This window comes from Aulostomus chinensis, chromosome 5 (genome assembly GCF_037954235.1).
Source record: "Aulostomus chinensis isolate RoL2024-O1b breed Wild chromosome 5, RoL_Achi_v1.0, whole genome shotgun sequence".
Taxonomy (NCBI): domain Eukaryota; kingdom Metazoa; phylum Chordata; class Actinopteri; order Syngnathiformes; family Aulostomidae; genus Aulostomus; species Aulostomus chinensis.
The window spans coordinates 19,413,126-19,440,049 of NC_141324.1; the positions used below are offsets into that span (position 1 = coordinate 19,413,126).

Consider the following 26,924-nt stretch of genomic DNA (forward strand, 5'->3'; position numbering starts at 1 on the left):
GTATGATTACATGTCCTTTGTGCAGCACATCATCCATTCATGCAAGAGAAACCCTGGCGAGAGATGCCGTCCACGTACACTGGCAGGCAGCAGTGAGTGACATTGAAAATCTCATGCTAAGCTGATGTGCATCTTTTGAAAGAAACAGTGCCCCCCCCCCCCCACACACACACACACACACACACACCAACCCCCCACCCACCCCCCCACCACCACTACCCCCGACTCTTTCGGCCATGGTGTCACGGTTGCGTGTGGACTGTGAATGATGGCGGGATGCGGCATGATAAAGGTGGGCTGATAAATCAGTATTGTGAACAGAGGCGGAACAATATCAGCTGAAACATGGGGGGGGGGGGGGGGGGCATTCAGCAGCTATCAACACAGAGCAGCTTCCTTCTTCCAGTCTGGAACAATTCAGACAAGCTGATCTAATACAACACGCTTTTGTTGTTGCTTTAATTGATTGATAGATTGGTTGATTGATTGATAGATCCTGCAGTGGTGCCAAATAAAGAAGACTAAGTGTGTGGGTTAGGGTGTGTGTGTGTGTGTGTGTGTGTGTGTGTGTGTGTGTGTGATCCAGACTACTTACTTATTCATTTCATACTAGCATGCAGTAGCTTGAAAACCATAAAAAAGAAAAATCCTGCTCCCTGCAGCCGCGGGCCACCACCTCCTATTGATGGCCTGGGTAACATCCATCTTCCCAAAGTCCACCAAAGGTCAGCAGCAGCATAACTCAGGAGCGAGTTTGCATCATGCTGCTGTGTATTATGCATGTTTAGCGGCAGTGGTCCCGGGGAGGCTGGGCGGCTCTCTGACTCCACGTCAACCACTGGCTGTTGTGTAATTCTGCGATGTTGAGGGGAGTGTGCCGGTGGAAGCATTGTTTCACTCAATAAAAGAAGGGAGGTGGGGATGGGGGGCCCGGGGGCCCTGGGGTGCTTGTAGGAACAGCAATCTGCAGGCATTTTCCAGTGAGAACATCTTGGGAGTACTCAGGTGTTATACGTCGACTTCCTCCTTAGTGTTTGGAGTTAATATTTCAAATAAAAGCGTTGTTTGCCCCGGTGCATATTGCAGCATCTAATGGGAGAAGATTGGAGTGTTTGTGTGCACACGAGAGCCAGATTTCACTCCAGGATAAACAACAAAGCTCTCAATTCTAGCCAACATCCGTTTATTATTTATTTGTTTTCTATTCCTAAGGTGGTCAAAGGCATTCACACTAACTGCCAGATAAAAACCCATGTCGTTCCAACTTAATTAGCTTTGCAAATAATTTATTATGCACAACTATTTTTATCCATTTTGTCAGCTATAGCTTTTGAGCAATTGTTTCACCCCCTCCTCACCGGACCATGTGGTAAATAAATGATAAAGTTAGGCTCCTCACACAGTTGTTATTTAATTCAATCTGTCCTCCAAATGTATTGTCCTTTAATTTCCTGTATTAATATATTCCGTCCTGGCTGAAGTGAGTGGAACGTCTCCCGGTGAAGAACATAGGAGGTCCTGAAGTGTTACACAAGTCCAGATGCAGCTGTGATAGTGGAGGAGCTGTGCAGCCTTCATGTCCCCCTCGGCTCTCCTCCTTTAGGGATAAGCCATGTTGTGAAATTGAAGCGCAGTGCTGGAAAATGTAAGTTCTTTTCTCTCTCTCTCTCTCTCTCTCTCTCTCTCTCTCTCTTTTGCTCTCCTGCTGAGGGTTAAAAAATGAAAAGTGCTTGACGGATGTGACCCCGGCGAAGCAATCTGAACATCAAGATGGCGGTACAGCAGGGTAGCTGAGGTAAACCTGTGGAGGGAGCAGCAGCCAGAGTTGGACCCATTTAGAGGGTGTAAATTCTAAATTCTTGCTTGTGTTGTACGTCGCTTTGGACAAAAGCGTCTGCTAAATGAAATTGTAGAATTGTCGAATTGTGTAGCTGTAAGGGTTGCTACGTTAGCGTAGCTTCAAAGGTACAAGGAAACGGCTCGCATACCAACAGCTAAAACTACATCACTCATGCAGTGATTAGGAAGCAGCCAGTATGAGGTCACTGGTTGGTCTGAGCTGGACTGAGCTATGCCACTGTTGGGGAGTCCAGGTCTGATTGGTTCAGTAACCCACGAGTGTCTCACACAGGTGTTAATGTTTGGGTGTGGCTGAGTGGAGTATTCGAGCCAAACATCGATATCGGTAAATAAATTTATAATTTTTTTTTTAAAAGATTTGGCCCCGCCCTCATTGATACACGAATGTTAAATGATGAAACATCCACTTATTATTGTCTGAAAAAAATGATAATAATAATGATAATAATGATATGGCCATTTTGAATCTCCACCCCTTTTGAAGACGTCTCATGTGATGTCAGAACGTCCAAATTTCACATGTCAACTGAATATGTCCACATTTGACATTTTTAAGAAAGGAAAAAAAGTGAGCTTTTCTTTTTTCTCTTTGCCCTAAATTATCAGCCTGACAATATGATGACACACACAACATGTGACGACGAATTTCTCCTCACATGGACTAGAATTTTCACGCGTGTGAATAATGAAGCGGCTGGTGAATTCACGGTAAATTTCCTCACCTGTTTTTTTTTTTTTTTCTCAAAGTACCCTACCGTAACATTGACTTATGCTTTTGCATGGGAACTGTAGAGCGGTACAGCTGGGTGCGCCCCCTGCTGGCTCATGGAGGGAATGCGGGCTGTAGTCAGGTCTGCATACTCGGCTCGACGTACCCATCCTCCAGCAGAGTAAAGAATCTTCCTGCTTGGTTGGACCGTCTCTAATGCTGGGCACATGAGCAATAAATATTTTGAAGAGGCAATTTGGTGAAACTGAGCGTCTGTGTGTGTGTGTGTGTGTGTGTGTGTGTGTGTGTGTGTGTGTGTGTGTGTGTGTGTGCTCAAGATCAAAGCAGTGGGACAAAGACTGAAGTGGACCAAGTCCTCCACTAGGAGAGCGAAAAGGAAATCTATTAAAACCAGACATTTGCTTTGAGACGTAGAAGGAAGTGATAAGGTGAAACAAGTCTGACTCACTCGCAGGTGAAAAAACATCTCGAGGTCAGGCGTTTTGTTGTGTAATATTTCACCCACCATCAAATTCTGTGTACAGTACAGACAGAGATAAGTGATGTGTTCCAGACAAGGTTATTTAAAATCAACACCGGGGCAATAATGCCTCGACTCACGGAGAACAACGTGCTGGTGTTCCTTTGAAGTACACGTGGAACGGAGAGCAGCTACACTCAGATGAAAAACTAAACGATCTCTGATTGGTGGGTCCGCGGAGGGGGGTACAAATACTGCATGTGAAACAGATGGGACATGCAGCAATGGGCTCTTCCTGGAGAAGTTGGTGCAATATTATGATATCGGTCTGGACCAATTAGCATTGACCTGAGAGGAAGTGGAGGCTCATGCAAGTGGAACAAGTCGCCCTAGAAGCACTCCAAGTTCTACTTATGTCCAATAAACCAGTGTAGCCTCTTTTCCACCTCTCAACATCAGATCAAATGTATATTTATAGATGAGAGGCAGCGTGGTAGAGTGGTTGTCCAGCAAACACAGGGTCGCTGGTTCGATCCTCACTTCCTCCAGTGACCATGTCCAGGTGTCCTTGAGGAAGATACTGAGCTCCTGATGTCCCTGCGATGGACAGGTGACCTGTCCAGGACGAACCCTGCAGCAGCTTAAATTTTGCCTGATGATTCTCCAAATGGAGAGATAGATAGATAGATAGATAGATAGATAGAGAGAGAGAGAGAGAGAGAGACGTTGTGTACAGTCACTACAACAGTAAGTACATTATTTAAATCTCCCGATGCTGCGGGAGTCCTCCAGAGTGAGTAATGTGTGTTTACGACACATCCAACAGGTCCAGTAGCGCACACTAACTCATAGTTTATACATTTGAATTCTTCCTCTTCTCTCCAGAGTGATCAGGACATTTTTATTTCCTTCCTGGCCCTGAGAGGTTTATAAGAACAGCGCTCAAGGTGAATTTCTTCTTGGCTCTGGAGCGTTTCTTTCCGTGGTAAATGTGCAAGTATACACCTTATGACTGCATCAATATTTACATCATTAAAAACTGCATTGTGCAGCTGCTGCATCATGAACATGGCAGTATTTGCTGCAATGCAACTAATATTCTTTCAAAAGCGGGTTTTTCCACTGATTTATTGGCAGACAGGACGAGTGTGTGGGTGGTATTTTTGTTTTTAAAGGCTCAGTTCTGTCTGTGTGTCCGTTTGTCTTCTGAAAAACTTTAGTTGGGTTCATTCGCTTCGTCAAATCCAAACACGATACGCACCGTTTTTTTTGTGTTGCTGAAACGCTTTTGTATAAATGTGATGGGCAGCAGTAACACCACCTCGGGACAGTGTTGGCTTGGCTGTGTGTGTGTGTGTGTGTGTGTGTGTGTGTGTGTGTGTGTGTGTGTGTGTGTGTGAGAGCGTGTGAGTGACTCTCTAGACTTGCCTTTGTTTGCTAGAATAATCATCTAATAGTTTTGGGTCATGTGTTCAACTGGGTAAAAGTCTGTGAATCACAATCGTTAATAGAGGAGAGGGCAAAGGAAGGGCAGGCGGAGGCTGATTGGCTGCATCCCGTGACTTTGACCCCCCCCCCCCCCCCCCCTCCTCCGCTTCATCCCTCCACCCATCCCAGCAGTCTGGATACATGCTCCAGAGGCAGGTCAAGTACAATCTGACCTACAGCACTTTACCGTAGAACTCTCAGCTAGCCGACAGGTGCCGGATTGATTCGGAACTCCCATTAACTTCTGACCTCCACTCAAAAACGAGCGTATCCTATTCCTCTCAGCCCGCGAGCTACTCTTTATCATCTCTGGACTTGTGTGGGCCTTAAGTATTTTGCTTTTACACAATGTGTGCAAGCAACAAATAAATAGATTATAAATGATTCATTCCAGCCTCGGGGAAAATATTATACAATATGTTTTTTTCAGTTTTTGTTGTTGTTTAAAGCCTTTTTTGCTCCTATGAGACAGATGTACAATCCAATTAAGCCTCTGTAACAATGCTGAGTAAAAACAAATAAATAAAGAGGCAGTTATTAGCTCCAAAATTGGCATTTTATTTGGATGGTTGGGGTAAGATGTATAATTTGTTTTCCAGTACATACGGTTGATCCACACGGTTTCAGTCCAAAATGTCTTCCAGTTTTAAAGCTGACTCAGGAATTGGCTCCTCCTACATCATCCCAGCCCCGCCTCCTTTTTGGTACAAATTCAACAGTTGTGCTGACAAGATCACTACTCCATTTTTTTTTTTATCAATCTGTTTTTGTTTTTTTTTCCCATTTTTTTTTAAATACAAAAAAAGTCTCTTAACTTCTACACATTTAATGTCACCCAGATTTTTATTTATTTTTTTTTTCACTTTGTAAATAAATTTGGGAAACAACATTTTTCATTTTGTCATCATGAAAAGATAAAAACATGCAAAAAATTTGTAATTTTGTAAGTCCAAATTATACATTTACATGTTTGGAACTTTTTGCACTTCTTCATATACTACATCAAAAGAAAAAAAAAAAAAGAAAGAAAACATTATGTACACACATCTTTTTACAGTGAAGTCAAACTTGAAAATATCCGATGATGACTAAGGCAAATGAAGTGTACATAGATTAGACCAGTTGGTTTGTTTTTTTTTGTCGTTTTTGTAAAATACTACATCACTTCAGGAAAAAAAGGAAAATAATTTGCTACAAAAGTATGATTCATAACTCCCTTTATTTGCAACCAGCTGCATAATTTTAATTTTTTAGTGAAAAGTCTAGAAGTCTATCATACTGTACAGTGCTGCTCTTAGTTGTTTTTCTTTCCGTCCAAGCTAACGAATGATCCTTCAGTTCTTCGTCATTGTAGTTTATTTAAATAACCTTCAAAAAAAAAACAAAAAACAAAAAAAAAAAACAGGAGCATTGTGTGACCAAAGGGGAAAAAAAAGCATGTAGAAGCATACCAGAGTGTTACATACTTGGTTTGAAATCACTCCAAAAGTCAGTACCATTAAAGCCTTGAACATAAAACTAATCATTTAGATCCAAAAAAATGTACAAAAAGGCACATTATATCCCAGTGCTTCTGTACTGTGAAATTCAAGTGTAACTGAGCGCATTCAATACCAACAAGAGTCCGAGTGGTGGTGTGACAGTCCACCGGGCCCCTCCCTCATCCTCCATGGCTGGAGCACGGCCTATGCCTAAGCTTTCAACAAGCATATGTATGCGTAGACTACAACAATAAGCCTAGGTTGTTTTTTTGTTTTTTTTTTGAAAAAATTTCTGAATCAATGTTTGTTTTTTTTTTGTTTTTGTTTCTTTTTCTCTGTCACAGTTCCATCTTTCTCCCAGGTAATTTCAGAACTCGTCCATGTCCGTCCACAGGAAATCTTTCTTTCAATTTTTTTCCCCCCCAAATCATCTTGTTTTTTTTCTTTCTTTCTTTCTTTCTTCTATCCTTCACTGAGTGGCTCTGTCCTAGTCATCGCTTCCACCGTACATGTCTGCCAGTTTTCTGAAGCGAGGGCCCCAGTCGTTGAGGTAATCGTAGTCCTGGTCGCCCCCGCTGCTGGAGGAGTTGAGGGAACTTAGGGAGCCGGCTGTGGAGCCACTGCCCTCGTAGTCGAACACTAGCAGGGAGTCGTAGGGAGGAGCGGTGGGGTCGTTGTCTGCCGCTTTAAGTCCCTGTACAGAAGGAAATAGCATCACCATTAGATGAGCAGATTAAGCCAGCACCGTCTGCAGCGAGGAGGCAGCCACACCAACACGGCCCCTCCCCCGCCCCGATGCCGCTCCTGCACACAATCAGGCTAATCTATCCGAAAACCAGTCAGCGCTTCTCGCTGCACTTGTTCAGGAAATCAAGTTCTTGTCGGAATTAATAAGGCTCTCGTACTCGTGTCGAGTTACCTCTGTGTTTTAGTTGGAATTCTCCTGATGGTTTCTGGGATGGAGGATTATCCAGAACTAGATCAAACGCTAAGATTGAGCACGCACCAGCAGGCTCGACCCTTCCCCACTGACCCCGTGGCCTCGCACCCTCACACAGGCTGTACAAGTTTGCAGTAATCTGGGTAGTAATATCTGTCATGTTTCACTTCATACTCACTACAACAACAGCACCGATTACGACTGTGGCACAGATGTGTGTGTGTGTGTGTGTGTGTGTGTGTGCGTGTGCGTGAGGGGGGCGAGTCCAGTTTGAAGATTGTGCTCAACATTCCCAGAAATCCTCACAGCGTCATGAGAGGTCCTTATGGATTGTTATTGATTTCCAGCCTCATCCCCTAACGGGCCTCCGGAGACTTGATGGATTGCTAATCTAGGCGTTGAGATGTGCTTTGGCCATGAACCACTTTGGATCCAAGCCTGGTTTCACCGTCTTATTACCACAACTGACGACACCTAACAAATAATACATGACTTTTTTTCCTTTTTTTGGGGAAAGTCGAGCAAAATAACGGAGAAAGACTGGACCTCAACTCCCTGGCAACTAGTCAAAGATTTATAGTTTCCTCTGCTGCCATTACAGTCCGCTCACAACAAGATGGATTGAGCCACTCAGCACTTAGCAATTATTTTCCACTTGTTAGCTACCGTTAAGTATTTGCTCAGGCCTGTGGTGCTGATAATTTGGTGGAAATATGACAGATGGATCATTCATTATGGTTACAACTGTAATGGTTCTGCTGGTTATAGCTCTCCATCTACAACCAACAGCTCCACTGGCAGTTTCCTAAGGTTAGTCAATCACACCAGTCAGCCCAGTATTTTGATCATAATTGAGTCATCCACTGTTGTGGAGACCATCTCACGTCGCTCACTGAAACCGTGGAGATTGGCTCTCTTATTCCAGTCGGTCTGTCTCCGAGATAAAAGAAACGACGCGATTGTTCACAGCCGACCTCCACCCTATGAAGCCACTATTCAAAACAACGCACAAGTACTCAGCTTCATCTTTATCAGTGACCAGCGGAGGTCAGACGGCTGCTGATGGAGTAAATTTTACTCTCTGCGGGACCATTGCTTGCCTATTTTTTCTGTCTAACTAACTGAATAGGAGCTACAAGCTCCTGGAGCACTTCTCAGGATCAGATCCCCCCCCCCCCCCCCCCAACACGCGCACACCTCCATCTTATCAGTTAGGCCAGCTACAATGACTGATCTTCGGGGACAGTCAAATCTGGGACTAAAAACATCAACATTGCCTGGTTGCAGGGAGCCTTTCTGGGTCAGCACTTGAAATGACTCGGAGGTCTTGAGAGAGTATAAAAATAACTTCAGAATGACTACCAAACTGTTCTTGACTGAACATTGCAAAAACATTGCTTCTTCTGCCAATATCAACTGTTACTACAAGTGTATTAGGTGTAGCGGTGGCACACGGCGGTGAGCGCAAATGAGGGGAGCCCGACTGAAGGGATCTGAGAGATGGATGGTCAGGGAGTGAGTTCTAATCTAAAAACATGGGCGCCATCCAAAAACTAGGAGAGAACTTCATTTGTAATGCTGTGAAACTCTTGTCTGTTGGAGCTTGTGAAAAATACATGACTGCTCTTTTCATTTTACATTCTCCCTTCATGCTGGAGTCAATGATGGCCTCAGGCAAATGAGGGCACTCTGAACAGTGCACTCTCATAGAAAGCCAATGCATTGCTTTCTCTCATCTCCCATTTCTTTCCTGACACATCTTTAACTCTTTGTCAGAAAGTGGGGAGAAAAACAATTATATCTCAGCGAGTTAGCATCATGTACTTTTCAAGCTTTAGACATGTCTGCGCAGATATATGTAAGGTGAGAAAAAGTTTCTCCTTTCTGCTGGGAAAAAGATGAAATCAATTCTAATAATAAGTGATTCACTTTAAAGTATGTTTTCTCCAACTACAAGCTGGAATACGAAGCGAGTCGCACAGACCAAACTGTTTATTTAGGAACAAGTTTATTATAAGAAAATCCTTCAAGTTGAAAATGAAATTCAAGTTTTGTGATCCTTTCATTTCAAATCTTACGCGGGGATTTGATTCCATTATGCAGTCGCCAGTTCTCAATAAACCCCACATGCTGCGGCGCTCGCTGTCTCACCTCGTTGATGAAGTCTCCGATATCTCCAGGGTGGGGTGCTGCTGACCTCATGGGGTACTGTGGCTCAGGGTGGAGGGGTCTCTCGTCTAGACGCCGGATCCCCACCGGCTTGATGGCATCAGGCTCTATCGTGTCCGGCTGCTGAAGCTGACTCAGGTCGTAATCCTGACGAACACACAGACAGATGGGAGTTAGTGAGCAGCGTGACAGGACCCCAAACTGAGAGTGATGATTTAACGGCAAAACACATCTTGTGCTGTGCAGGGAAGTTCAAGAGCGAGGGGGACATTTTTGAAAGTTTGACTGAGAAGAGCCGAGGGAACACGAGGGGTAAACTTTAATCTCCTAGACTGTGAAGCACAAACCCAGAGACAGTTTGACATTTTATCACTGAGGGGGTCCGAATGGAGGACCACAGCGTAGGTTGGTACTTGTGCGGTAGGGCGGCAGGAAGGATGTGCAGGAGACTATTTTGCTCTAATCAATGCCCAGACATAGGATGGTGGATATGCATAAGCTCTTGCTAATCCTATTAACATTACCAAGGCAACCTGAATGGCTCACAGTTTGTGCAAAGTCATGGGCAGGGAAGGGGGCGGAGAAAGAGTGGAGAGAGACATAGAGGAGAGGAAGAGCCCAGCAGAACTGAGCCCAATAACTGGATGGTATCAGGACTGCAACAGATATGACAGAGAAACTGCCATTCCAGCATCAGGGTGTGTGCCTAATAAGCGTGCATGATGGATTGTCCCTCTTTAGAAGATTTTCGGTAATCCATCCATCTCTAATATCCTCTTTCAAAATTGTCTTTGCTTAGTTGCACTTGTACCTACACACACACACACACACACACACACACTCTTGCATGCCCCTTCCCAGGGAAAAAAAAAAAAAAGAGGCTACAGATGCCGCGATGTAAAAATAAACATGAGAATAAATAAAAACCCTGTGATGATGCACAAACAAGGCAGATATACAAACGCAGTGAAGCGAGCGGACACTTGACAAACACCTACTCAACAGCACATTAATAAGTATCATTTCATATCTGGAACAAACACATTGGTGATTCATGTGTGGTTTGATTTGCTGGGCCGTGACAGTCGCCCCGCGGCGAGCTGGATGGGAACAATGGTCAACACACATCACACAAGAACGGCATCCATCATCTTTGGTCCATTGCAGTCTGACACTGCTTGACCTTCTTTTAGGTCACACACCAGAGGGGTGAGGAGTTGATGACAGGAATTGGAACGGAGCCATATAATGACTGAACTAAGCAGGAGGGTCTAATGACAGAGCAGCCCCTTCAGGGACTTGACTCCTTTCACGTACCCTGGCCTGGCGAAGCCACCTCCCCTGGCACTAATGACCCACATTCAAACATGGCACTCTCAACATGATTTGCACATTTGCCAGATAAAGCTGAGTGACTTAATGACTTCCAAAATTGTCTTCAATTCATCCATCATGGTTTACAGACTTAGACTAACATACTTGGCCACGTACCACGCCTAGTTGAAATCTGTCTAACAGCCGACTCCTGATATTTCCTGCCCTGTCAGACTTGGTGGTGCTGAGGTGCCTAATAAGCGTGCGTGATGGATCTCAGTGATGACAGATCTCAGCAACTATGTTGGAAAATGCAGTGTTCAAGACCCATTAACCACTAAAACTCATCTGTATTCATGAAAACTACATATTCAGAATACATGCATGCCTCAAAATAGTTTTACTATACTCACTTTCATTAGAACTGATTTAACAATAATCAAACAGCTCCCAAACACTCAAAACTCGAATGGCTGCACAAAAGCAAGTGCTCATGTCACACAAATCAAGCTGTACATGGTCAAAGTAGTGTGAATTGGGGGCTCAAAATATCCAGTTCTAGCAGTGGCCTCAAGTATGTTGAACTAAAGTGAACTTTTGCCGATGGTTCAGCGAGACAGTGGACAGTGTGTTAGCAAGGCAAGCTAACAGGCTTTAAGTGAGGCTCTCTCTACTGCCGGCTCTGAAGCATCTAGGTGTTGAAAAACCAAGTCAGCCCATCACTCTGGGCTAATCAGCAGGCATTTCTATGGCCTTGCGAAGGTTCGCTATGTATATTATTATAACGAGGTGTGACTCAAATAATTTGTGTTTTATCTTAGATTAACTTGGTCCTGATCACAAAATCTGACCAGCTAGCATCACTAGAACGGCAGAGTGTCTCCTGATAATCTGTGTTTTGCAATGGCCTGCTAACAATACAGAGGGAAAAACAAGATCCCCTCCTCGGATGTGACGACAACAGCTTTCCTATCTGAATCAGTGTTTTTGAGAATGTCCTTGGTTAACAGCAGGTTGAAGGCAGAAATGCTCCGGCATGCCAATGACTGCTTATTTCCTCCTGATATGTCTTGTAGGATATGAAAGCATGCAGGCATGCTTACAAGGTTAAACACTTGATTTTCATTGGAGGGGATCTTTAATGTCTTTCTTTTTAGAAACAGAGGCTGAAATGGAGGCCTTAACAACAAAAACGTCTCCAGAGATATAAACTGAAATTGTCCACACAGTTCTCTTCATTTGTGTTGACAAACCCTAGAGGCGGTTACATTATCTGCATAAACAGGTTTGATATGGTCTTGTTCACTACTGCGTGGGCTTAAAAACACATCAAAACATTCTGTGAGCATGCCACCAAAGCTACTCTGTCGTAGGTTAGGTTAATAAAGGAGCGGATGACTAACGGCTGGTACACAGCAACTTCTGAATTGGTCATTATTTGGGCATTATTTTTCCATGTCTGGTGAGTGCGGCCTGATCAGATATCTGCCTTTGATGAAATGAGTGCTTCACAAACCAATTCAAACCAGGGCAATGGCAGCAGCAACTAAAATCATATACTCTGAGAGCACCAAATGGACTGACACTTCAATTTCCTCCCTCGCGGGAGATAGGGAGAACAGAGGTGGGCATTATAGAGACCACATTGCTAGAGGAGTCAGGTCCATTTTTTACCCAACACTGACTCCCTCGATTCCACAGACAAGGCCATTTTCTCCTGGCGCTCTGCCCTCCTCTGCGCCACTCAAAATGGAAGCTTGTTTTCTCTCAATAAATCGGGGCTCTTGCTCGTTTGCCTTTGCAGAGTATTATGTCATGCTACAGTTTCTCTTTCAACATGAGCTGGTCCACAAGTTTGCATTTTATACGTGAAAATGAGGATATGAATAGACAAGTGGGTGTACTCCCTCCTGCCTAATAACTGGCAGATGTGTAATGGTCTTCCAGTCATATTGTTACCTTAGACAGAGCTTCATTATTGCACCACAGCAGCTGTCTGTTTCTAAATGACATCAGCTTACCAATTACAAATCTCTGAGGCTAATTTGGCACTGGGCTGGGTCAGACTGGGGTCTCCCACTCATTTCTGTCATACCTCAGCCACCACGGCGCTTCAGCCAGCAAAACAAAAGCCCATTTCATATATTATTGCCTTTTGTTATAAAATGATTCCCTTCTGCTAACAAGGGGTCATTAGAACAATTGAATTTGTGTCTGTGCATGCCGGATCAGTGCGGAAAGATGTGACTTTATTGATGCCTGTGGCGCAGAATTCTTTTACTGCGTGTGTTTGGGTTGTGAAGCGAGAACCAGTTCCAGTTGACAAAACATTTTCAATATTTCCCGGACCAATTGGATCAAAATGTGTTTTCCTTATTGATTCCAGGTTTCGATTGTCTCTTTTAGCTCCTTTCTTCTCTTATGTGCAAAGAAGTGTTTTTGCTTATCTGTTCTTTAAGGAAATTGCCCAACTTTTCTTCGTGACTGGGAGGTTTTAGAACAGGACCAATGCCAGCACAAATGCTTTTTAAGTACATGTAAGCTTGCAGGAAGAGTCTAGGTGGTCCTCTTTGTTCTGAATGCTGTTGTGCTGGTCAAGACCACACACTTGCTGCATCTCACCCTTTGAAAGACGCTGCTGAAGTGCAGGAGGGTTCAAAAAACTGTTGATGCCAGTGCAAATATTCCCATGTTTCACGACAGATACAGAACTATAAATATATATTTTATTAAATGAACTCCGGGACAAGAAACCTGTGGAGGATCTTCTTTTCAGAGCAAAAACTAAAAGTATTTCTCTTGGACAACATTATGAAAACATATCACACGGTGTCACATACAAATAAAAGCTAAACAGCAATGTGACAGAAGAGTGGTTGGATAAATGAACTAATTACAATTTTAATAGAAAGTCTTCAAAACCTGCATGCATCGTTGGAACCACACATTGTTGCTGCAGCTGCTGATAAGTAAACTACTTTCTTCAGCCACCATAAAATATTTGTAGCTCATGACAAGCACCTTGCATTTAATAATAGCATGCGTCTAACAGGGATTTTATATGAGGTTTGAGGTTTTTTTTGAAGAAGCAGATTTAGATTAATGTTCTGACCTCCTCTTGTCTGGTGTCAGTGGAATTAGTGGGAGGAAGTCTGAAAAGATACAGGATGACATGCTGAAATTTAAAGATGGGCTCGTTAGCCCTAAGCTAACTTGAAAGTGAATACATTATCTAGTCATGCAGGAACATTTTACAAATGTTGGGGTGGGGGCGCGCGACTCTCAACACAATGTATCCACTGTTTTTACAGCTGAAACGAGTGACGCAGGAACGTACAGTCGAGGACATCATGACCCACATGACAGTTTTTAGAAGTGGTCGTGAAAGTTAAGATTAGATGAGATAGAACTTTATTGATCCTTTGGGCAGAGCCCTCAGGAAATTCGGTTCATGTGGCAGCTTTCTTTGTCACTATCAGATGGAAGAAGCAAGTTCAAGGGTTTAGATAATTTTACCAAATCCTCACATAAAATGTGTATTCAAGTGTAGGGATGGCAATATTTCAATTGGAACATCCCAAACTGCACAAAAGCTGTTTGACAAAATGCAATCTTTTCAACAATCCACAGACTTGGTTAGGCTCCTTCACTGTCTTCGTGTGTGTGTGTGTGTGTGTGTTAGTGTGTGCGTGTGCGCATGTATCTCATCATTCCTACCTGATCCTCCTCTCCTCCACCTTCCTCATCATACTTGAGAATATTGTCTCTCACATCATCCTCGGGATCAATGAGCAGCTGTTTGGCCTGGCGCTCCTTGTCGCGGCGCTTCATCCACACCACAAACAGCAACACGAGGACTAACAGGCAGACAGATACAGATCTCACATTACAAAACATAATAACTTACATATTTCTATACAAATGTAATCGGATCCAATGTTTTAGAGCTTGGACAGCCGCCTGATCAAGGCTATGTTTTTGGTAATCCCACCCTAATCTAATGATATTTTGGGTCATGATGAGCAGCCTTTATAATCTGTGTGTGTCAGTGTGCCATGCAGTGTGAGAGGGGCACTGAGACACTCACTGAGGAGAATGATGATGCACAGGAGGATTGAAATGATGGCCCCCGTGCCCAAGCCGGCAGCCATGATGTGCTGCTGGTCAGTGCAGTCTCCATTGATGTCACACTGGCACACTTTGATCCGCAGGTAGGACGTGTTGGACATGGGCAGGTTGCCGGAGTCTGTAATGATGATGGGTATCTCGTAGATGCCGCTTTCAAGAAAGCCTATCTTCAAGCTCACCTGAGCATAGTCACCTGAGAGAAGGAGAGGAGAAACGATGGTGTTCGTGAGCTCCATGACAGTTCTGTATTTCACACGGAAACATTTGGAGGAGCCAGTGCAGAGATTAAGTGAATGTAAGTAAGTATGCAAATAAAATAACATCCTATTTCTTTAGAAGACAAGTCTTTGAGAGGGGATTAAATCCAATATCAACTCTGAATTGTAGTTTGTTTGGATCATGTTCACAGTACGCTGAGACTCCTATTACCACAAATATGCAGCAGAAATTCCTACCTGGAAGTTGCATCAGCATATCTAATCCAAAACATGGGGAGGATTTAGATTTGGAGCTCATAAATCTACTCAATACCTTTTGATAATGCTGCTTAGGCTAAATTCCCAGCTGCCATAATCCAAATGCCATCATCCTATTAAGATATATTCACTGTGTTTCAACTCACACCGTCTAGCACATTCCAAGCACTATAAATGAGTTCTTTCACCTGTCCTTTTTTTCTGACAAATTAGCATAAACAATTAATGACTGCTTGTTAGGACCTGGCATTAACACGGGTGATCTGATCACAAGAGGACAGATCTGAGGACAGGTGTTTCAAACATCTTGGGCAATTATGTATGCTTGAAACAAGCCAAGGAACAAGTCCAGCCGGTATTGTTTTGATTTCTTCTTCTTCTTCTTCTTCTTCTTCTTCTTCTTCCCCGTTTTAATTCCCAACAGACTGGGCTGGAAAAGACATAGTTGCATGCCAGCAGTTCAAACACAATTTTTTTTTTTTTTTGCAAGCTGAAATAATGTTTATTTTTATTTCCATATTATGGTACATTTACATGCAATGATAATACAAATACAGACGGCTCTTCTGTCTGTTAGCATTCATTACAGTTGTACTTGTTCACGTTACCTGAAAGCTTACACATATCGACCAAACACAGCAGTGCTGCTGGAAATCACTGTCAGGCAGTGAGATCAGCAAAACATGACAAAAACAAAATTGGTGAACTTTTTGTTGAAAGGTTGTGGAAGTTGGAACGAGACAGAAAGGCCCATTGAGACTCTGGAATGCCCTCTAGTGAATGTATTATGTAACATCAATGCTAACGTAGCGGAAGCACGGGAGAGCAGCGATGGTCACATTGTTTGAAATGGACGGGTTTTTTTTGGTTTTGTTTTGTATGTAAAGGGAGCATAAAATAGTCTTTAGGGGGAAGTGAGATCTGATCACAAGTAGTCAGGTGTATGGTGAAGTTTCACCACCGACCACTTGAGATTGCAACGCCCAGGATGCATGTTTCTGCTACGTTTGAACCGAGCATGATGATCAAAAGACCCTGACCCCCTGGAGTGTGCAGTTTCCCATGTTGCTCTGAGCCATCACAGATCAAAGTCTCCAACTTTAATTACAAAACAACAGACTGATGAATAGTACTCTTGCGATTCGTTATGTTGTGGTTAATTATCAAATGCCACTAACTGAAAAATGGAGGAAAATTTAATCTCCTCTTCCTTTTTTTTCCAGTGCTAAATTTCAGTGTAGGCTAGTAGTGCAGGTTAAAAAACTCAAAGCATCAACAGCCCTTGTTTCATTCTTTTTCTTAAAATGCCCCATTCAACTAGGGCTTTACAAGAGTTCTGGTCTAATGTTCTGTGTGAGCTAATATTTAACTACTGGAGTCTGTTTGATGTATTCCGTGTCTTACCACTGAGCCTTGTGATGGTCCAGTTTCTCCGGACATCAGAGGGCCTATGAGCCAACTCAAAGGCGAATGGCCCAGCGTTGGGGTTCAGGTCTCCATCAAGAGCAGTGATGTTGATGGCATTGGGTTCTGGTTTCTCACATATTTCTGCCTCCTGGGGGAACACCTTTGGAGCATTGTCATTGATATCCAGCAGGAAGATCTGGAGAGTGCCTGTCCCGCTCGCTGAAGGAATACCTGCATGGGTCATAACACACACACACACACACACACACACACACACACACACACACACACACACACACACACACACAGTGTCAGAACATACATATTAATGAGAAAAGGGATTTTTAAAATTTACATATGGAAAGGAATACACACGATTAAAAGTCCAATCATTATGCAGGTGACAGAGAAAAGTAAAGAATGAAGTTTATTCGTTGTGTCTCGTGCTAGAAGGCACTCTAAACAGCTATTTACTCTAGTGGGAGAGGACCCAGCCAAACTGCATACTGATGTAAGAAACTAATCTCAAGTGAGGAGGTAGACAGAAAGAGTGAGGTATAAGAATATTTGGGATTCGCTTGTGTGCGTGTGTGTGTGTGTGTGTGTGTGTTTGTGTGTGTGCACGGCTGAGCCTGAAGAACGTCTTCCTGGAGAAGGACACAGGATGGGAATACTAAAGCAGAAAAACAGAGCCCACTGTCGCTCCTCTCAGGCTCCTCTATGTATTCACTCAGCTAAGAGGCTTTTTTTATCATTCAGGCCACGCTCAAAGGAGCTAGTCATCCAATCCTGACCCATTAATGCTGAGAAACCTCTCTATTGGCAAAGTTTTTAAGCCTATTGGCCTGAGCTATGCTCCGTAGAACAGGGTAAACCTGAACAGAGGTAAATCTGGCCAGTACAGGGAAGAGGTGAATATATCCACGTGCTGGACGGTTCTGGGATTGCTAGCACATTAACCTTCAGGTGGTGGTGGTGGTGGTCAGTGTCCCACACATGCCAAGAATCTGCTACAAGCTTGACCTTGTCTTTGTGGTTGTAACCGAGACAGATATTCCCAACAGATATTGTGTATTAGTTACTGGCTTCAGGTGGAAAAAAGAAACAACTGAGGCAACTGGGAGTGGGCTACATTTGCCATCGCCCAGCTTCCATTTGAAAAGGTAGCATTATCTCCTCCTGAATGCTCTGACAATAATGGCCTGGAATAGAGTGCTTGTGTAACAGCCTGGTTAAAACACCTAGACCATGTAACCACTGCATCAAAGGAGCTCGACAAGGTATTTTTAGGGACAGCAGGACTACTTGAAAGGTTACATACCGTTGTCAGTAGCCAGGAATGTTGCATTGTACAAGCTGTTCTTCACAAAGGGTGATTCTCGGTCCAAAATGGCAATTGTTGTTATCCGACCAGTGTTGGGGTCAATCCTCAACCAGTTGGCTGGATCTGAGAGTTTCGAATATCTGAGAGAGAACAAAAAATACAGGTTGAGACAGCGATTCACAATCCTTCTGAATCAAGAGCTTTTAGTCATGAATGATCGCTTCCTTTTGTTAAATAGTGAGGAACATCCAATCTGCTGGACAAAATCTTGTTGGTGAATATGGTCTCATTCCCACCTCCTTATCCTAAAATCCTTTTGTTTTTATTTGTTTACACTGAATTAATATTTCAGACATCATGCATTTTACATAATTATTTATTTTAACTTTTTAGAACAGGCTCACAAGGGAGACTGAACTGGCTTGTTGTTGTCCGCAGCTCAAACTAATTTGTAGGACAAATCATGGAATTACAAAGCGGGCGTCTTTCACATGGCTTGTTTTCAGGCAAATAAACTCTTCCAATGCCAAACAGCTGCGAGGCTGAGTGAGGCAAGGCGACTAAGATGAAAGGAGAAACAAAAAAAAAAAAGGCCTTTTTCAATAAGATGGAGATAAAGACATGCTGGCAGCGTAGTGATTCTGCAGCAGTACTGATCGAGAAATGTGGCCAATATGAGCAATGTAAACCATGCTGTTTCAGTAGCACAGCTGAGTATATAACCAGGGATGGACCCTTAAGTGTTGCTTCTGATCATCTTGTACAGTTACATGATAAAACACATCTGCGTTTAGGACATTCAAGGTAAACTAATCTTAAATGCTTGGTGAATTGTTAAAGCTCTAGATGTGTAAAATTTCAATCACAGCTTTGATGGTTTCTCTCTGTCCCGTTTTAATGTCAACCCTACCGGATGGTTTGCTGCATGAAGCGATCGGGGTCCTGTGCAGTGAAGGTGGTCAGCATAGACTCTGGCATCAGTCCCTCTTCCAGTTTTATGAGTTTGGGGTTGGGCTCGAAGTAGGGACTCTCATTGACGTCTATCACTGCAATGGAGACAGTGGCAGTGGACTGACGAGGAGAATGGATGCCTCTGGCTAGGGGAACCTCATTCCTGGCTTCCACTGTCAGCACGTACGTCCTACTGATTTCATAGTCAATAGGCTGGAAAGACACAGATATAGAGAGTGAGACACGTGTCAACATTTTAAATAAATCAAGAAAGAAATCACATTAGGCTGTTGGATATGTGAAAGCCAAATCATTTAAGCTTTATATTTTCTCTTCCTGAAGATTGTGCTATGGAAGCTCACAATTGACCAAGGAGATAAAGGCAACGTATCCTTCAGTGTTCTGATGAGCGAGCTGGTGTGTGACTCACTCACTGAGGCGTGGTGAGCTGTGCAACCAACCAATTTCTTTTCAAATGCCTTCTGGATCTGAAAATTTGTTCTGGTGTTTGCAATGTGTCTACCACAAATTTAATTATAATTTAGGCAAAGAACACTCTATTCAGATTCATTTGGCTAGTAAGCAGCTCTTATATCTAATACTCTAATCATTATCTAATTATTAAAAGATTTTTTTTTTTCTCCTATGAGTTGATACACACAAACATTTTTTTCTGACAAGATGGTTTCATCCAAGCAAACACATATTTACAACAGACTGAGAGCCCACCACCCACAGCCCTCTAGTACAGTATAAATAGCACACTATGCACTATGGATCTCCTGGGGACTTAAGGGGTGAAGTTTGAAAAGGAGGTCTTACCTTGACGACTGTTACCAGACCCTCGTTAGTGGTCGGATCAGTAGGCACGGAGAACCTGCCCGTGGGGTCGCCTCCAGTGATTTTGTAGACAGCATTCCATGCCGGTGTGTTGGGCTGGTCCTTGTCTGTCACCGTCAGGTTGGCCACGATGACATTCACACGGTTTTCAGGCACCTCGCCGAAAAACTGCATGAATAAACCATGAACATGGAGAGCAGGGAGCTGTTAGTGATACTGCTGTGGCAGCAGAAAACACACTGAACCCTGCATTGCACGGCACAGCAGGACCAATCTTGGGTAAATAGACATCTAAGGTAACTTATCATGTCGTCATGGTCATCTCATCCCCTGTCCTCCCCCGATAGCATAACAGTGGCATTACTTTTCAGTGATTTGCAAGCACAGTGAGTGCCTCTTTCTGTCGGGCTGACATCCCTGTAGTTGCATGTGTCAACATTTGGAGGGGGATATAACTTTACGCACCGCTGACTACTTGTGTATCTGTTTGGCGTCTGAAATGCTGGGCAAGCAGAACTAAGTAAGTGAGCAGAACGGACGGTTGAGTGCGTATATCCACATTGGGCTGAAATGGCGGTCCTTGTTGTGCTTACAGCATGGATGTCTCAGATAGTAGTTTGTTTCTTACCGTCTCAGCAGTGAACTCTGGCGGATTGTCGTTAACATCAGTAACTCTGATGGTGGCGGTGGCTGTGTTTGAGAGGCCGTACATAGGGTTACCCTCCATGTCAGTGGCCTGGATGATCAGTGTGTACTGAGGTACTTTCTGGAGGGTCAGGGGAGAAAAACAAAGGTTAAAACAAATCTTTGACAGTAATGAAACTGTGACGTTGACATGTTTAGTGACTGTAAAACCAGCTTGTTGCTGTGTTAAATGCAATCTTGTACAATAACCTAGTAATTAACTTGATTTCACTTATCATATATTTAAGGTTTTCCAGATAGATGCCGCAGGAATGGGATATTTAGTAGCCCAGCTCAGAGGTTAGCATTATCATACGTTCCCTCAAACGGGATAAATTTCGGATTATCACAGAAAACAAGTTCTGTTGCAGACAGACGTTGAAAACGTACATGCTTTGTTAATCATCTTCATAAATTAACCTAACTTTTATGATTTTTACAGCATAAATTAAATCACTCGCAGTAAAAAGCAAACATTGGGCGACATGCAATCTGCCCTACAATTGTTCCGAATGCTTCGTATGTGTTGGGCACAATGATTATAGTTCAGTGAGAACTTTGTTTGGCCATGTTATATTTATTTTAAGACACATAACAGCTTATAAATTCACAATAGTGTTATCTACTTACGCAGAACACATGAAAAAATCTTGAGCTTGTGCTCACCACAGACCTTATTTCAGGCATGTAACCACAAGTCCAGAAAACCCATTAACTTTTAGATGGAGGGAAGCGGACATTCAACAATGCTCTCTTATTTCCGGGTTTTAAGACTCATTGTCTATTGTAGTTCATAAGGATGTTTTTAACTGTATATACTCGGAGCTGTTTCCCTACATCCTCTCTGCTCATGTGAAAAACTCCCTCATATCCTGTCATCCAAATAACACCTTTTCAATATTGTTAGCAGGAGCATTAAAGGCTTATTCGCTACTATTCATTTTTGGGCTATTGTTTTGGATTGTGGTAGATCTTCTGGGTGCTTTAATAAGCCAGTGACTCGGTGTACATTAGTAAGAATGAGTTCAAATAAAACAAAAGAGACCTGAACTGCCTTCTTAATTATGAGGACTAATAGTGATAGTATTTATTCCCTTTTGGGGGGGGGTCGCATGTTTGAAACTTACACCTCTGCTATGTGCACCATCATGAAGCCGACAATGACTTTTTTCAAATTAACAGCCACACAGGTGATGGACCAGTTGCTAGGTAATGAGAATAGGGCAAATTACTTTCACGGTGGCAACTGTCAGACATAAAATGGCAGCCCCAAGGCGGAAGTGATTGAGCAGCCATCCAGCCAGATTGCCCTCACTAGGATTGCACCAACTGGCTCGGGCTTTATATATTCTATTTATTTTCACACAGCTATGCGATCCAATTAGATGAAAGAGTGGCTGTTAACAGCAAAGGAATGAGAGATAGAAATGTAAGGCAAACATTTATGCTTCTGAAACAGAGACACACAGAAAGTGGGGGGAAGGAGAATATTTTGCTGCCCGATGATGCACACTACCTTCTTGTAAGAGAAAGTAAGTGTGAAAAAGCCAAGTGCATTTCCACTTCTCATTTAGCTGGTAATCAGCAAAATTCCTGTTGGCTCATTAGTTCTCAGGCAGTCAGGATATTAGATGCCCAAGCTGTGTTTTATCATCAGATTCAAAAAATGCACAGCTCAAGAGAACTGATACGTTGATATGCAGCAACTGGAAGCAGCAAAGGCAAAATCAGAATGAGTGTCTTTGACAATAAAATACCATATTAAAAAAGAAAGAGAGAGAGAGAGAGAGAGAGAGAGAGAGGGAAAAGTGTTCTCCACCTCTCGGTCCAGGCCTGCTGCCACAGTAATGATGCCTCCTGTTTTATTGTTGATGGTGAACATATTGGAGGACGGACTTTCAGGATTCTGTGACAAGATCTTGTAACGCAGCATCCCATTCGCCGTTTTGGGGTCATCTTTGTCAATAGCCGTTACTGTCATGACAAATGTTCCTATTGGACAGAAAGACAAGAGATAATAAGTACTTCATTTCTACATCTTCTATAATCCTCCCTGACAGTCAAAATCCAAGTCAATTGAAGTGTGCTACATTGAGACATATATAGAGCTGAGATATTGTTGTCATCTAATGTTCTCTCTTGTAAGTCTAAAATACTCCAGCTCACTTTAATACAGCAGAAACAAAGTGGCCACCCCAAGAATACCATCAATGCTGTTTGATGCTTGGTGAAGCCTGAGGCTCAGACTGCAGCAGATCATTGCTTGTGCACGGTGACGTTGCGCCTTCATACACACACATACATATATATATGGATATATATCCATATATACATACATATATATGGATATATATATGAATGTATATAAATATATACATACATACATAAATATATATATACATATATATATATATACATATACATACATATATATATATATATCTATATATCTCTCTCTCTCTCTCTATATATATATATATATCTCTCTCTCTATATATATATCTATATCTCTATATATCTATATCTCTCTATATATATATCTATATCTCTATCTCTATATATCTCTATATATCTCTATCTATCTATCTATCTATATATATATCAAGTGTCCCAAACCGTTGTGTGTGTGTGTGTGTGTGTGTGTGTGTGTATTTTATATGTACCTGGCTTGGAGCCCTCTGGGACAGAGCCGTTCCAGGTCTGATGGGTGAACTCGGGTCTGTTGTCGTTCATGTCGATCACATTGATCACAATATCAATAGGGTTTTCTACCTGGTTGCCGTTAAGGTCCACTGCGTGAGCTCTCAGCTGGAACACACAAACACATCTGGCCTATAGAACTGTTCTCTCAAATGTGGCATTCAGAGGACACACAAGGACAATTCCTGATAGAGCAAACATCAAACTGGGAAAGACAACAAACCCCTCACATGTCATCCAATAGACTGCTGAGATAATTAACTCCACTTACCACCAGGAAAAATCTTTTGCTGTATGTAGAAGACTGAATGTTCAGATTTGTTCTTTACAAGAATTAAGTCCCGGTCACACAATATTATCTGTCATAACCAGCTTTACCACAAGCAAGGCAAGAGAGCAGCATTCTTGCTGGTTGTCTCTTGAAACAGACCCACTCTTTTTCTTCAGAGCTCAGCAGAGTAGGCAAGCACAGGTTCAGTTGCATGATAAAATTAAGCTTTAGTCTGGAGCTTTTTTTGCATTTCAAGTGCATTTTCCATGACGATGGTTAGCATTTAATGCAGGATTACAGTTCAATGATAAATCAAGCTTTGGATTACGTCCCTCTTTTTTCATTATCACGGTTTTTGTTTTTTAGTTATCACATACAAAAGTGGTGATTGATGCCTTTTAAGATGTATGTCCCTGTGTATACTTTATATGCTGTTCATAAGTTTGTATTCAAGCACATTAAATGCTGGTATCATTTAAGGTCCATTGCTATGTCATGTAAGAACCGCAAATGAATAGAGCAGCTTTAGGAGGACCTGGAGATTGTCTTCACTAACACACGCACGCACGCACACACACACACACACGCACACACGCACACACACACACACACACATACACCCTCAAAAACATCACGTTAAATCCTTTAAATTCTCAGACGGATAAGTCAGATTTTCTGGGAGAGCCTCATTAGGCCCCCGTCTTTATTGAGTCTGGGCAGGCTGTTTAGGCTACACATGACCCTCCAGCACATATCAACTGGCAGGCAGGTAGAACAATGGCAAATTGGTGGAAAAAAATCATTATAGGCTTTTTATACTAATGTGTCTGACTTACATGGAAGCTGGAGATATGCTCTCGATCCAGGGGCTTGTTCACAGATAGCTCTCCAGAGATTGGGTCGATGATAAAGATGCCAGTGGGAGGTTGGTCAGCGCCAGGGCCTGTCACACTGTATCTTAGGGACCTGTTTTTGTCATGGTCTGATCGAATCTGTGGATGGAACGATTTGTTATTGACAGCTAGAAAATGATGAGAATGTTTGTGTATTTAGATTTTATGTTACTTTTCTAGGCAACATGGGCAACCTTTCAGGCCCACATGGATTTATGTATCTGCATAAAGATAAAATGAAATGTTTATTTCGTCCAGACAGACATACCTAAGAAGAAGAGATCTAAGATTATTATTCTAAATTACTTTGTTTTTGCAAACTGTCCAACCCTCATGAATTTCCCAATCACACAGTGCAGTTTCAGCTCAAATTTTAACAATTTAATTTCATTACAGAATTACAAGTTACTTTACAGATCAATATTATGCTTTCTCTCCTCAGAATTTTTTTTTACTGAAAAGTAACATACTTATATCCTTCTAGACAGGTCAATAAAACTAAAAATGAACCTAAATTTCACACAGCTCACACAAGTCTGTCCTCCTCTTTGATTGTTTAGAGTTTAAATTGTCGGGGGAAAGGCCCAACAGAAGTTTCTAGAGCCAAAGGCAGTGTCTTCAGATCATTTTTCTCAACTTCATCAATACTATTGTATCTCATTTCTAACAAGAAACAGAGAAACAAACCCCACAAATCTTGGTTATTCAGTCTTATATTATACTTTCTAATGACTTCCTATAGATTGCATTATTGACTAATCTTTCAGTACAACTGACAATATTGACTCTAACTCTGACTTGCTGTGTGAATAAGAGTACAGCTGAAAGATGTGTGCCTATGTAGCATTGAAGTTCTGTCTGCGCTGGGATGTCTGCACTGTTTGTTTGTTCAGATGAAGAACATAGGGTCTCAGCTAACATGGCAGAGTACATAGCCTTCCTAATATCACTCACAAAAGCCCAGAAATATCCCATTAATGTGTCTGGATTAAATATAATACATACAAATAGCATGTGCAGGCTGAATATTTGATAAGGAAGCCAGCTTAATATACCGAGGAAGGATCTACTTAACTCTCCTGAGTATTTCTTGTCCTCTGTGAGCCACCCACACCAAGCCATGACCACAAAATTGCTGTAAATAAAGGGGTCTGAATGTGTCCTTGAGTGATGATAAAAGTGCTATAATATCTCAAAAAGCAACTGAGGAACTATTGTGCTGGCAAACACTTCAGGTTTCTCTCTGCTTCTGAATAATGCCAGTTTGCATCAGTACAGAATGTGTGCGGAATGCCCCCCAAAACAAATGATGAATAACACAGCGGAAGAAAGATCCATGACCTTTAGCATTGTGCTGTAAATATGAAGTGTTTTGTTGAGGGCGTAAGTCCCATGCACATGACCCTCTTGAGTGGGTGCTCAGGACAACAGGTTCCTCCAAGGTTGTCATATCAAGCAGAAGGCATTTGCTTTGAAGTTGTGAGCGGCATGTAAGGCTGTGTCAGTGTGAGTGTAACATATGAGTGTATGTGGGCTTGGGTGCTCTATATTACCCGGACAAGGTCTTGTGGGAAAGGACCTCTTGAGTTCTCTGGGACATTGATTGGAGGAATGACCCAGTCTCTCTTCATGCGTTTCAGTGTGCTGTCTGTGTTTCCTGATGGAAATGATATTTCCATCAAGTCCTTGCACATGGGTGGAGCAGCCTCCTGGACCTGGAAAAAGAATGGGATTTTCTAGTTGATCACATCGATGTGTGAATGTTAGCTGCTTAATCCAAACATTCAGGGTCCCTGATCAAAACTTTGTTCCACATCATTGATTTGTTGAGAATAAAAGTTCAACTGGAGGAATGGATGGAACATAAACACTAAAACAGTCTACAGGATTTTTAACAGCAGTGCTACAGGACCCTCTCTCACAAATCCCTCCCCTTCCCTTCTTTGGTTTAAAAGAGGAAACAGTGGTTCTGCTGAATTCTGCAGAACCTACTAACCTCTCAAACTATTTCATACCTACTCTCAATGTATGTTCAATAAAAAATGCATTATTGAACAAGCTTCTTTTTTGCTTGAAATATTTAACATGAGGCGATATGTCTTGAAAAGCTTTGGCATGGCTACTGCAGAGGTCCACACCACCAGCCCTGGTCGGCTTTAAACAGCAGACCTCCTCTTACGTCCTGATGAAACGCACCCACACAGACAGACCTGCTTCTATAATGGATCTGCCATCCTCCCTTGACTGTAATGAATGAGATTTGAAACAAAGGAGGATGGTACCTGCAAGCCAGACACTAAACACACAGATGGCTCAAATTGCCTATGCTGCTCCAGAGACTGAGGAGACTGAAGTAGTGCCAGAGAAAGTTAAAATAACCTTGAACAAAACAAGGTGGGATGGAAAACAGAAAAACAATACGTAAAATCTGTCAGTGTCAATGAATGATACCAGGGTATCAACAGAACTGTCTCATCCCTTGAAGTATCATTGCTACCAATGCCTGTAATTATATGAATGTTGATTGGTTGTGAGGAGCCCCAGCAAATGCTTTAGAAGTATTCAATGTAAACACTGAAATTAATTACCACTTTACCACCTTATAACGTGACCCGTAGCCCATTTGCCACCCTGCCAACACCAGGGGAGCTGTCAGAGAGTTTCCACTAATCATGTTTGAAATCTGATTACACTGCTTTCACACATTGGAAATGCAGAGAAGCAAGCGGACAGATAGAGAAGGAGCATGCTTCAGAAATATCTATTACCCTATTAAAATGGGCACGAGTGAGAGCAGTAATTATTTGC

General features: G+C 42.5%; 1 protein-coding gene and 1 long non-coding RNA gene across 3 annotated transcripts in view; one reads left to right on the forward strand and one right to left on the reverse strand.

The window, feature by feature from the left end:
- LOC147261623 (uncharacterized) overlaps positions 1–26,924 on the forward strand; it is a 204,869-nt gene that overhangs the window by 56,432 nt on the left and 121,513 nt on the right. The gene's annotated exons all lie outside the window — the stretch shown is intronic.
- The window catches only part of cdh2 (cadherin 2, type 1, N-cadherin (neuronal)), a 65,359-nt gene continuing 44,715 nt past the window's right edge, over positions 6,281–26,924 (reverse strand). For both annotated transcript variants that reach the window (XM_086203743.1, XM_086203744.1), the window contains exons 4-16: positions 25,670–25,831; positions 24,060–24,215; positions 22,916–23,060; positions 22,072–22,244; positions 20,197–20,334; positions 19,551–19,736; positions 18,688–18,941; positions 17,775–17,917; positions 16,451–16,684; positions 14,530–14,763; positions 14,160–14,299; positions 9,111–9,275; positions 6,281–6,713 (exon numbers count right to left, since the gene is read on the reverse strand). In XM_086203743.1, the coding sequence (XP_086059869.1) occupies positions 6,507–6,713; positions 9,111–9,275; positions 14,160–14,299; positions 14,530–14,763; positions 16,451–16,684; positions 17,775–17,917; positions 18,688–18,941; positions 19,551–19,736; positions 20,197–20,334; positions 22,072–22,244; positions 22,916–23,060; positions 24,060–24,215; positions 25,670–25,831 (2,337 nt within the window). In that variant the 3' untranslated portion in view covers positions 6,281–6,506. The remainder of the gene's footprint in view (positions 6,714–9,110; positions 9,276–14,159; positions 14,300–14,529; positions 14,764–16,450; positions 16,685–17,774; positions 17,918–18,687; positions 18,942–19,550; positions 19,737–20,196; positions 20,335–22,071; positions 22,245–22,915; positions 23,061–24,059; positions 24,216–25,669; positions 25,832–26,924) is intronic.